At 37.5% G+C, this 13445-nt stretch overlaps 1 protein-coding gene across 1 annotated transcript in view; it reads right to left on the minus strand.

Annotated features, from left to right (window-relative positions):
- Nucleotides 1-7213: 7213 nt before the first annotated feature.
- The window catches only part of fam20ca (FAM20C golgi associated secretory pathway kinase a), a 51543-nt gene continuing 45311 nt past the window's right edge, over nt 7214-13445 (minus strand). Inside the window, exons 5-10 of the mRNA XM_030141644.1 lie at nt 12081-12196; nt 10292-10472; nt 10095-10204; nt 9768-9849; nt 9576-9635; nt 7214-9075 (exon numbers count right to left, since the gene is read on the minus strand). Of these exons, the coding sequence (XP_029997504.1) occupies nt 8817-9075; nt 9576-9635; nt 9768-9849; nt 10095-10204; nt 10292-10472; nt 12081-12196 (808 nt within the window). The 3' untranslated portion in view covers nt 7214-8816. The remainder of the gene's footprint in view (nt 9076-9575; nt 9636-9767; nt 9850-10094; nt 10205-10291; nt 10473-12080; nt 12197-13445) is intronic.

Below are 13445 nucleotides of genomic sequence, written 5' to 3' on the forward strand. Positions count from 1 at the left end.
AGCTGGGGTGAAAGAGAGAGAGGGAGATGGGGAGAAAGAGTGATTGCTGATATACTGACGGGAGGGAGGAGTGTTTGAGCTCTGGGACCACCTGCTTCTTACCTCTCTCTCTCTCTCTCTCTCTCTCTCTCCCTCTCTCTCTTTCTCTCTCTCTCTCTCTCTCTCTCTCATGCACTCAGAAGCACCCAGCAGGAGAGAGAAAGGGCAAACGGCAGCTTCAAAGCCCTTCTCTGTCTCAGGTTTGCTCTCCCTCCTACTCCCTGACTCTCTCACTTTCTCTCTCTCTCTCTCTCTCTGAGTGGGTGGCGAGGAAAACTGCATGTGTGTCTGGGAACGCAACTGTTTGTACGCATACAATCGCACAACAGAGAATTTAACATGCAGTTTCTGATGGGCACTTGCTTGTGTCTGCATTTGATTTGCAATGTCCTTTTGGTTTAGCTCATGTGTGAGTTGACTCTGTGCTGCTGGACATTAGTTATTATCTAGAATGTGTGTGTATGGAAACAGATGAATGCATGTTTAGTCGCGTGTGAAAAGAAATACCCAAAATCCAACGGTGACAGTGATAGGAAAAGATAAAAACCGGAGAAGGGAATAGGGAAGGTTTGTCCTTATAAAAGGTGTGTGTATGTGTGCAAGAGGAAGCTGTCTTTTGATGGAGAGGGACTGAGCCTGCCGCTGTGTGGGGGAGATATGTGTATGCGTGTGTCAGTGATTGTGCCATGAATGAAAATAAGGAGTAAGGGGAGGGGAGTGGGGAGGAGGGAGGGAGGGAGGAAGGGAAGTGGGACTGTGACTCTCCTCCCATTCAGCCGTCTCCTTCTCTCTCTCCTCCTCTTCTTGAGTGACAGATGAAGGGCTGAGAGCAGCTTGCTTAGGCGCGCGTCAATAATTTGCACCCTCTCTCCTCTCCTCTCCTCTCCTCTCCTCTCCTCTCCTCTCCTCTCCTCTCCTCTCTTTCATTTGTCCTGTCGTGCAAAACCAGCGCTTGTCGCAACGCGCCGAGCCGCCCGTGCGTAACCCCGGTCATTCTGAATTTCTCTTGTGCATTCAAGGGTGTTTTATCGAGTTTACAAGCGGCGCCTCTTTCTTCACTTCCCCGCCGTGTATATTGCGCGTCTTGCAATTACGGCAATGGCCCGTGATCGCTCCTGGCACGCACGCACGCACACATCCGCGCCAGGATGGACAGACGCGTAAAAGAGCGCAGCACAACCTCAGCTGCTTTATCCTCACTTTTATAAACAAATCGAGCGCATTGGCAATCAGTCAGTCACACACACACACACACACACACGCACACACGCACGCACGCACGCACGCACGCACACGCACGCACGCACAGGCGCGTTGGTTCAAGGGCAATTGATTTGGAGTTTAATTTCTCTCCTGGTGCTCTTGACGCAAAAGGATGCGCCTCCGTCTGACCTTGACGACAGACAGGGGGAGTTTAGTCTCTGTCGCCAAGCTCACTCTGAAGCCTCTCGGGAAACGCATCCACCCGCTCTCTAACAAACACGCGCACGCAGCATCTTCACCTGGAACTGTCAAAACCTTCCATGCACTGTTATAAATGTCCGCTTTCCATCTGCCTTCTAATTATAGCAAACGTACGGATATTCCTAAATTTAGCAGCACCCGAGCGATCATCGTCTTTAAATAATTTATGAGTTCAGACACACAGTCTGCTGGTCCTGCAGAGCCTATTGCTCGGGTGTTGCTCACCCCGTCGGATGAAAAACAAGGTGGCCTGGGATTTTATTGTAGGGCAATGCATTCGCTTCTTAGAAACCACAAAGATCTGAATCTCTTGAGTGAGATTTGTTTAGTAAATCCAGACTCACCAAATCCTTAAATCATAAGACAGACATGGAGATATGATGTTACTCTGAGGGTGGAGATCGGCCTTCACTTTGGCCCCTGTGCTGAACGGCCTAAAAAACAGGGAACCACATCACATCGATTTTTCCAAACACTATTTCTTTAGATTTTTTGAAAGTCAGCGATTTAAGGATCAGCGTAACCTGATGAACAGAGCCAACATTCAGCCAAATACGCGATCGTGCCAGTGTGCGTTAATTTTCCCGTGCGTAACACTCACCGGGACGCATTTGTTTGATCAATGCAGATCTAAGTGAAGCGTGAGTTTGCCTACAGCGTTGACATCAATCGAGATGGACAAGGGGTTAAAAATGACTGCCTCTGAAGAAGCGTTTGAAAGCTTCTCTCATCTCTGCTCGCTCCGAGTATTCAGCTGGTCCGTGCATCATATTTAAGGCTATAGTTTGAGAAGGTGAGAATGGGATCAAGTCTTTTTTTCAACCTATGGTGCTATTTTATGTGTAAATGTAATATACAATATCAACAGACAGAAGTGCATAGGTAACACAAGTCTAAAAGTGGGATTGGATTACACAATATTGGCTTTAAAGTGTTCTGGATATATCACATCAACAAAGTACTTTAAACCACAAACTACTGCATGTATTTCATTGTCAAAATGTGCCTCAGTCCAGCTGTAGTTCGAGTTATCTGACGGGGGAAGCAGTGGGGGTGCAAGGGTCAGGGTCGTTGAGGACTCAGCCACACGCATCTCGGATCAATGGGAGGCAGGCCAGAAAGGGGATTGCTCTCTGTTGCCATAGAGACGGGAGGACAGTGGTGTTGGATACTGTTACTAGGCAGGAGAGGGGGGTCTCTCAGCGAGGTGAGAGAATCTGGGGTGTTCTGCTTTGAAGGGTAAACAACATCATTTCAGGATAGAAGTGGACCTACATCTTGATGAAACCTTTTTTTTTTCTCTGAATAAATGAAATGGAATAAAAACACACACTGTTTGATATTACAGGTGAAATGTTCATGGGTATGGGGCAATTTGAATAGATGCAGAAGTATTTTAGTTTTATATTTAATCTGAATAAGATAAGAAACTTTCACTGTGAAATATTGTGGATGGTTATCAAATCAACAAATACTTCTATAATATTGTCCATGTCTCGTGCACAGCCTAGTGGTATTTGCTATGAAATGCATGATAGTAGACTTTGCCTATAGGCCTACTGTCCCATTTCTTCAGCATTATTAACCTTGGAACATTGACTGAAGTGCCTTTGGTTTTATTCAACTTGCTTGCTCTTTTAGGTATTTTCAAGGAAGACGTAGGCCTACCTAACTTGGAAAGCTTTAGTAATCTATGTTTTCTCAAGTTAATTTTCAAATGTACAAACAACTTAGCACCTGAACCACTCAGTCAATTTGTTGAGAGACAAAACAGCAACAGAGTCACTAGAAGCTCCTCAAACCTACACTGCAAAATCCCATTCTGCAAAGACAACTTTCGGACATCCATCCTTCTCCTGTAAGAGTATTAAACTCTGGAACTCACTGCCATCAGAAATAAAATCCATCTCAGAGATTAAGATGTTCACCACTAGAACCGAAACCTGGTTAAAGACAAAACACAACTGTCCTCATCTGTAAATATTGTGTATATTGTGTGGAAGAGTGAGTGAGTGAGTGAGTGAGTGAGTGCCTCATATCATATTAATGCAATACTGGATTATTGAACTGTATGGTATGACTGTTTTAAATGATGTATATTTTATATCAGGGGTGTCAAACTCATTTTAGTCCAGGGGCCACGTTCAGCTAAATTTGATCTGCAGTGGGCCAAACCAGTGAAATAATAACATAATAATATATAAATAATGACAACTCCAAACTTTTTTTTTTTAGTGCAAAAAAAACCAAACATTAAATTATGAAAATACTTACTTTTATAAACTATCCAAATAAAAAAAAAAAAAGTGAATAACCTGAAAAAAAAATGAAATTTCTCAAGAAAAATAAGTGCAATTTTAACAATATTCTCCTCAATGTATCATTTATAAATGTGCATTATGGATCAATAATATATTAATATATAAATAATGTCAACTCCCAACTTTTCTCTGTGTTTTAGAGTGAAAAAGTAAATTTACATTATGAAAAGGTTTACATCTACAAATTATCCTTTCAAAAGATGTGAATAACATGAAACAAATGAAAAAATAAGTGTAATTTTAATAATATTCTGCCTCAGTTTATCATTTACACATCAACATTATAACTTACAAGTACACAAAACATTTAACAATAGGCAGAATATTGTTAAAATTACACTTATTTCTCTTAAGAATTTTTAGGTTGTTCATATTTGTTCAGGCTGTTTACATTTTTTGCAAAATTATACTTTGTCTTAGTGTAAATACATGAAAATATTTACATTTACAAAGACAAAAATTTGGAATTGTCATTATTTATGTTATTATGATAGTATTTGACTGAATCCTGCCCACTTGAGATTGAATTGGTCTGAAAGTGGAACCTGAACTAAAAGGATTGTTAATATTTTAGCGTAATTTTTGCATTTTACAAATCCATCCCAAGGGCCAGACTGGACCCTTTGGCGGGCCGGATTTGGCCCCCGGGCCGCATGTTTGACACCTGTGTTTTATATTATATTGTACTGCAATGTTGTGAAAGAGCCCAACCGGGGACTGGAGTTGAGAATTAGCACCAGGTATAAACTCTATATGCATCACATCAGCTGCAACTGTGTTTGACTGCATTATTCCTGTCAAATAAATAAATAAATAAATAAATAAATAAATAGTTTTCGTTTTGCACATGATGACAAATAGTATGCTGTGCCACAGATTGAATTAGGACTTCCTGTCGCCTCGAACTTTATTTCTGATCAATTATTCAAATTCCAATCCTAAGTCAAAATGGCGACATAGTTGCTGTCATTAACTTGTGTGCGCTTTTTTTTTTTTTTTTTTTGGTCGTAATTTTATCCGAGCAAGGTAGCCTGTTGCTCGGAAGTGTCCCAGTCCATGCCAATATGGAGCATATACAGGCCTTAAATATTACTATTTAACAGTCAGCCCGTTCTCTGACAGTGGGGACAGGACAGTCTGCAGCCGGTGTTGAGAGAAAAAGAAAAGCATTACCTGTGATGTTTGGAGCAGCAGAGCCATTATGCACACATGAAAAAAAAAAAAGGCGGCATCATATTGGTAAAGTGAATCATCCAATTAGAGCGCGGCTTGAGGTCACCTGTCTACGTAAAGTTCAAAACCAGGAAGTGGGCGAGTTATTCAAAAAGTTATTTAGAATTATAGGACGTGGAAGATGGTTTTTAGGTCTTTAGCTATTTAAGTTAGTTTTTGCATTATAATATGGTTTGTTATTAACATTTAGACTTTTACTTGCACAAACCCTCTTATTTAGAAATTGTCTTCGTTTAGTGATTACACAAAACTCAAATGTGTGCATGCTCTACTAAGATAAAAAACAAACAAAAACAATCAAACTCCAAACAAGATTGTCCAAGTCCAGATTGCGATGCACTGACAAAGGCGGAGGGCGTCTTGGAAAATCAGAATAATCTCTTTATCTTATTCTGACACATCAGAAGATTAGCAACAGTGGACAACTAACATCATTAACCCTTTGATGCATGAATTATAAGAAGCTTAGTTTTCCTGAGTGTTTTTATTCCTCTTTAGGCATGAAAAAAAAAAAAAAAAAAAAAAAAAAACAATGTGATTGAAATTTTTTTTAATGAACCTATTTTTTATGGAGTTACAAAAATGTCCACTCAGCTGGACACCGTGTGTTTAATTTTTGAAGCAAAGAAACATGTATTTAAAACGCAATATCAGAAAGTGATATACTGTGTGAAAACTATGAAACAAATGCATATTTCATGCAGTTAATCTGATGCTTTCTCACATTTTAGTATACTAGTTATTACTCACTTCATGGAGATAATATGCAAAAAACAAACAAACAAAAAAAAAAAAAGTTTAAGAAACCTGTTAATTACGGTCTAATAACAATTAGGAATTGAGTTACACTCAAACATGCAGATCAAGTTTATCAAGAACAGCAAAGTCACAGTAATGGTATGAATGCCAGTATATGAGATGATGCATACTCCACTGGAGTGACCGCTATGCATGAAAGGGTTAAGATGCAGTACTGAGAAGGATAGAAGATCCTTCATGTACACCGCCATCAGAGTCTACACCACCCCAGTCTGATCATTCTTCTATCTTTCTTTTTATGTTATTGAGCTGATTAAAAAAAGTGCATTTCCCTCTGGAGATCAATAAGATTCATCACAAACAAAACAAGTAGGCCTACAGTATATGTATGACTCACGGGCTCTAACTTGAACTGATGACAACGAACAGCGTCATCTCTAAGACTGAGATATTTGTCTCCAACCAGACACGAAGCTTTAGTGCCATCTAGTGGTTTCTTCAAATAACATCTAGTTCATGCGCTTAACAGTAAAAATGCGTTGTAATCACATTCTTTCCCAGGAGAAAAAACATACGTCTGTCTAATCAAGTAACACTTTCTCGGGACGTGGAGGATGTCACGTGAAAGCAGCGGGTGTCAGTGAGTGCATCAGTTGTGTTTTAGTGTCAGAGTGATGAAGATGATGATCCTGGATCAGTGGACGGGCTCGTGTCTCTCTTCAGCACCACGGACAGCGCTCTGATGTTCACGCATAAGTGGTGCTGCAGGAGTCGGTTGAATGGTATGGAGAGAAAGGAGAACAGAAGTAGGCATAGAAAAACATGGAGAAAAGAATCCTAAACAACAAGTTAAGTTACTGTATTATATCAGGGGGACGATGTATACAATTTACATTTTATATTGTAAAAAAATAATAATAATAATAATAAATGGTGAAATATGATCATTTAAACACAAAATATTTCAGATCTCCTCTCCTTCATACAAATGAAAGGTCACAGATTGACCTGAGTCACAGCCAAGTCATACTTTACATGTAAACCTAAAAGGGTCAGGATGCACATTGCACCATGATGCATTCAGGTTTGACAAATCATATGTAGATAGGAGCCAGAGGAATTAAACATACATACTTGTGGTTTTGATTTTGATCTATTTTCCAACACTTTAGCTGCAGCTTTGTGATTTTTCACTGTGTAGACTGTTTCCCCTGATCAGTGCTGGGTAAAATTTGGAATCTCAAAATGATTACCACTGGCTGGATTAATCTTAAATGGTCTTTAATCAACCCAAACCTTTATTTAGACAAATATTATCATGACTATAGAAATATATACTAGACACAGAAATAAACTCACCTTCAACAATATGTGTCTGAAGTCACCTACACTGAAAGTATTGTCCTCACGTTTGTTTTTATTGCACACTTTATTCATTTAGTAAACAGATCTTCACAGTAACAATGCAGTAGCAGAAAACAGAAGCAAATAACTTCGCGGTGCAGCTTGGTAGGTCTTTCAAAGTATTTATAGATATTTACACTGAGAATATGAAAATCAAAGAACAGTGCCCGAGGTTATCCCTTCTGTGGGAGGAGGCGTTTTAACCCCTGTATCACCGCAAGTAAGTGTTAGACTCGGAGTCCAGCTATTACAGCTTTGTACTGTTTTGTAGCTTTACGAATCCTGTTCATAGTGCCAACCCAAAAAAACATTCAAGTAATGTATTTCTGTCATTGCACAGGTACTGGGTTAGCCAATACACAGGACTCTTGAGAGGAAACTGAAAATTGCACTGGCACCACTTCAACAACTACAGTCCAAAATCAAAACACTTGTTGCTTTTCTAGTATGTCAACATAAAAATAGTACCCGAAGGAATGTCACTTTAAATCGTATCCAAAAGGTATAAATGTATTCCACCATACAAAGCAACATGAAGCAAAACCATAACATAAACCAATTAATTCATTGTTTGTGACTCACCAATAAATAGTCATTTGGTCATGGAATTCCATAAAATGAAACAATATACAAGCTTTATCGTGGTGTTTTGCATAAACTGTCAAATGCTATCACAGCAGACAATAATCTAAACGTTTCAGGTCTGCGTTTGAGTGTAATGCAGTGGCGATACCAATTACTGAACACTAACTAACATGAGTCTGGTTTTCAGCTATTACAGTATTTTTGGTTTAAAGTATGTTTTAGTGTTGAGCTCTCACTCTGCATGTGGTGCAAACTGAACTAGGATGTAGTAAACTTGAATAATAAAGACATACAAAACTGGAATAAGGCAAAGTGAAGGTACTAAAGTGAAATATACTTGCACTCAGATGTATATATGTATGTATTTACCGGTATTTCACTGGGTTTGTTCCACGTCTTTACAAAGAAAAACAAAGCATATAGAGAAAGACAAATAGAATGCACTGTTTTTGTCTTGTTTACCTGGTTGTATGTTTTTTCTGCTGTTGTGGATCATTGCAGCATGTGAAAATAAAAACAAATTCTGGCACATATTTCTTTAATATTGTGGTGTAACATTATCAACCTTTTATACATTGTTGTTGTTAAAGCTTATTGTCTGACCATATGCGGTGCAGTCAGTGTAAGTTCTTGTTTGGGTACGTCTTAATATATTAAAACACTCAGATGAGACGGATACCCTCCATATTTCAAACAAACATGACAGAATGAGGACACAGCAGTGGTTCCTTTGTGTGTACAACATCTGATAAAACAAAAATACATCTGTATCTAACAAATACAAAGCCTCTGTTTGAGCAGTCTTTTGGGGTATCTGTAACTTCCTCTATATAAACACACTTAAAAGCAGGATCCCTACAGGCATTGATGGCAAGTCTTGGAATTCACTGAATTCAGCTTGATACTAGAAGTGGGATTTTCGGCACAATCCCATTAAGTCAAACTGCCACAAATGTGGTCCATTGTCCATTTGTGACCGGTGGTTGCTTTCACCCTTCAGACTCGCCCTCACTACCTGTGGCCCGGGCTCCTGTGGGTGGCAGAGTCCCCCTCTAAGTCTTCTTCCACAACACTAGTGTAGCCTTCTTTCTCTATGCAGCCTGCCAGGACCTGCAGCACCAGACGGAGCCTGCGGTCCATGGCCAGTAAGTGAGGCTGGATGAGGATGGGGGACAGGCGGTCTCGAAGCAGAGACTCCTCCATGAGGGAGCTCAGCTGGTACTCCTCCTTTGCCAACAGCTGGAGACGCAGATAAGTGGACTGTCTCACCCTGCGAAGGACAACAAATGGGTTATTTTTGTTGTTGTAAACATAAGACTTTAATTAAATACAGTATCACATTTCTCTCGCAATTAAAACAATAAAATATGTAGTTTGGTGATATTGAGAAATGGCAAAATCATGTTTACAGACAAGGTAATGTATCCAAATTTCATTTTCATAAGTTTATTGATGTATAGTTGCATTATGTCGCTTCACTCTAATAAAGGGACAGTAGCATTGTTATTAAAGGGTTGATGTGATTGATGCCATTGACATACGACGAATAAAAATGAATAAAATTATGTACTTTACCAAATTTGAAATTAGTTGCAACCATTTAAGACAATTTCAGAATTCAAACCAAAAAAATATATACTATAAATACATATATACACCATAATCCTGGTTGTTTGTAGATATTTTAATACAGAAATGTTATATATGTATTTTAACAATCCACACAAATGTCAAACCTGTCAAATCTCATAGATAAGTCAAAATTCTGACCTGCAGCATTGACTGAGCGGCACCAGGATGGAAAGTTCATCATGAGAGTGTTTGCCAAACCTGCAAGAATAGTAAAAAAAATAAAATAAATAAAAATAAATAAATAAATAAATTAAATAAACATCTGTTGTTATAGTAGCCACTGGACTAAACACATGTGCATATGTCTAATAATCCTATAAATGCCTTTACCCTCTTCCATTATCCAGGTGAATAATGAATGTGTCGTTCCCAAACTTCTCAAAAGTCTCATAATGATGACGATCCATGTTACCTGCACAAAGACAAGAAAAACAGTCCCAAAATATTCCTAAAAAAAGGCCTCATTCTCATCCCATTTGTGTGTCAGCAGGTGTCAAAGCTAATCTGACAACACTTGATTTTCTAGAAACTTGATGCATGTTTAGCTCATGGGACAAGGACAAATCCAATAAACAGAACCATACAAACGAGTAGACTGTGGATTTTTTCCTTCAGCAGAATTCCCTCATACTTATATGTGTTATATGAACCTCTTACCCATTAAGAAATCAAAGATGGTCATGTCCATAATGTCCAGGAGTCGAGTACCACGGTCATATGGAGGCGTCTGTTTGACCTCGTCGCAATAATCAGGGTCCACCTCCCATCTGAGAATGTGAAGTAAGTATTTAGTCACAGGCAGGGGAATAGTCATCAACTGCTCATTAATGAGTGGATTGCGGTCATTTCCTTACTCTGCTTTCTTGCGTTTATGGTACGAGCGTCTCCAGGGGTTTCTCCAGGTCTTGCGTTTGGCTAAGTTCAAGTCTGGCAGGAACGCCGCTAGCGAGCCTTCGATCTGGTCTGGCTTACCGCATAGAGCATGCTCAGTGGAACAGTAATAAGAGCATTCACCGTAGAAGCAGACGTTGTTGGCTGAAAAATAGAACATGAAAATACTGATTTATATTTAACAGTGTATCACGGAGGATGAACAGAGAAGCATTTATGGAGCTGAATATGAAAAAGGAAGTAAAGACACAGAGGAAAACTGATGATAGAGAAAGACTCAACAATATATTGTGTATTATATTGTTTTATATAATATTGTAGAATATTTGAGTTAAATATGTTGATAAGTAAAATGTATTTTATCTTTTTACAGACGGTGGATGGTCCCAACATAACATATGTGTATATTGAAAAAAACATTTGCTCCATTTGTGCCTTTAATACAAGTTTATTTTTTCAAATTTATTAAAATAATCTATATTTTTTTATCTACTAAAGAATCAGTTAAATGTTTTTTTTTTCCTCTGAATGTATTGTCATGATTGGAAACAACACGATACCGCAGTTTTTGTTTTTTTTTCAGATACATTTATTTTTAATGGATCTTTTAACAGATTTTTTTTTTTGGTTTTTTTTTTTTTTTTTTTAGTAAAGTGTCCCAGACAAAAATGCATTGTTGGGTCTCAAGTAGGGATGTAACGATTACTGGTCTAATGATAAACCGTGGTAAAATTGCAGACGGTTAGTATTACCGTTTAAATTCTAATTATCATGATAACCGTGTTTGATTACTGCACTTTTAGGGGAGAATAAAGATCTATTTTTATGTCAAATATTTGAGTATAGTTTAAATTTATTACAATTTTGATTTTCTATACCTAATATTTGGAACCAACATTCACTTTTAAAGTCTTTGAAAAGGTTCGTTAAGCATCTTTATGTTATTTATGCAATAAATTATATACATTTTTCAAATCGGATTTTATATATTTTTGTGTGTTTTCTGGCCTTTTATGTTTTTATAGTAGGTTAAAGTGAAAAAATAAAAGGCAGATGATACAGATGAAGTTGTGCTGAAAAAAACAGATACCAAACATGGGTATAGTAAACATTTGTTTATATTGTATATAAAGGCAAAATCAAAAGGACTGAAAAACGGACAAAATAGGCTCAGACCACTAAGGGTTAATATTTGAATGTTTCTGCCAACAGAAGGTACATTGTGCCAATTATTTTATTTGTTTTTTTGTTTGTTTTCTTCAAAATACAACTTGGTTAAATTATTTCAGTGGGTGTATAAGTACTTTTTGAACATTTTGAGCACAATTTCAATAATACTGCAATAATAATGATAACCATGATAATTTTGGTCACAGTAACCGTGATAGGAAATTTTCATATCGTTACATCCCTAGTCTCAAGAGAATATGATTTAAGTGAATATGTTAAGATCATTAAGAAGACTTGCATTTACAGTGTAACAGTGCCACCATGTGGTGAAAGTGAGACATTGTTTTACCATCACACATGCCATTTTTATTTCTCTAAGGATCAGCCCAGGACAAACAAACACAGTCTGCTCTCAGCTACAGGTAATTTACATAACCCACTTTGTACATAACCTACTTTACTTTAAGCAGCAGGGGTGAAGCCTGTGTGAGACACTTGTTACGTGAGCGATCCAAGTGGGTTGACTCATCCAGCCAAGTGTCTAGATCAGTCTGCCAAGTTGCAGTTTAGCAGAGTCTCTACCTGGTGAGATGAAGAAGGTCCTCCAGAGCTTCTTATCACGCGTTACATCTCTGATCTCCCTTGTCATGTTGACGAGCCGTCCTGCCACTGGGGGCACCCTCCGAAAGTCAAGAATTCTGTATGAGACAGAGAGACGTGTGGAATAAAGTCCACAAAAAATGGAAACTATATTTTACACAGAGGTTGATATGATGAATTCACAAACTGGTGCTGTTCATGCAGTTGACTGACAAAATAAAGACTAGAAGGACCAAACTGTATGCTATTTTTGCACCCATAAAGCATCTATGTCTTTTCCCATGATGCCCCAAGTAATCCTGATTACTATATGATATGACTATGTTTTTTGTGTGTTCAGGGGTGCTGCCAGGGATTTAGGCCCCATCACTTCAATGCCAAAAACCACGCAAACCCTAAAAAATACAACACTGCAGGCATGGATCAATATTCTGCTTAAACTAGATTTCATGATTATGATTATGAAGATTGATGAGAACAGTGCATGTCATCGTTTAAAATGTAATAATAGTTTTTATAACAGTATCCGATTGTCTTTTACAGTGATATACAAATAAAACACAGTTTTACTTTTTGGATGGAAATAAATCTAATTCCCTTTGCCTTTTTCTCTTCTCCCATATGCTTCTTCCTCACTGTATTTGTGTTAGTGGTGCTTTCCTTCAATTTTCCCTCCACATTCACGCTTCTCTTTGACGTAACAGTGTCAAACATGGCAGAGGCTGGATTTTATTCTCTTTTTTTGGCCAAAAATAAAACTAATGCGAAGAAGCAAATATATTTAGTAATATCTTCTGAAGCAAACATTCTTTTAATTTGATAGGTTAAAATATTTTGGGGAAAAAAAAAAAATCTAAATGTTTCAGGTCTGCGTTTGAGTGTAATGTAGTGGCGATACCAATAACTGAACACTAACTAACATGAGTCTGGTTTTCAGCTATTACAGTATTTTTGGTTTAAAGTTTAGTTTAGTTTAGTTTATTAGTTTGATCCTCATTAGCTGCTGCATACCCCAGCAGCTACTCTTCCTGGGGTCATCAACAACACAAAAACAAAGCATCAACAATTTCCCACAACTCACTCAACAAACAGGATGTACATACACTCAACACAACAACACAAAACCAAAAATCAGCAACAGCATACAATACAAAACAATTACAATAATAATATCAAAAACAACAGAAAAATAAATAAATAAATAAAGTAAAAAATAAAATAAGTAAATAATAATAATAATAATAATAATAATAATAATAATAATAATAATAATAATAATAATAATAAAATAAAATAAAATAAAATAAAATAAAATAAAAATAAAAAAAAAATAATTAAAAAAAATAA

Source organism: Sphaeramia orbicularis, chromosome 8 (assembly GCF_902148855.1).
Source record: "Sphaeramia orbicularis chromosome 8, fSphaOr1.1, whole genome shotgun sequence".
Taxonomy (NCBI): Eukaryota; Metazoa; Chordata; class Actinopteri; order Kurtiformes; family Apogonidae; genus Sphaeramia; species Sphaeramia orbicularis.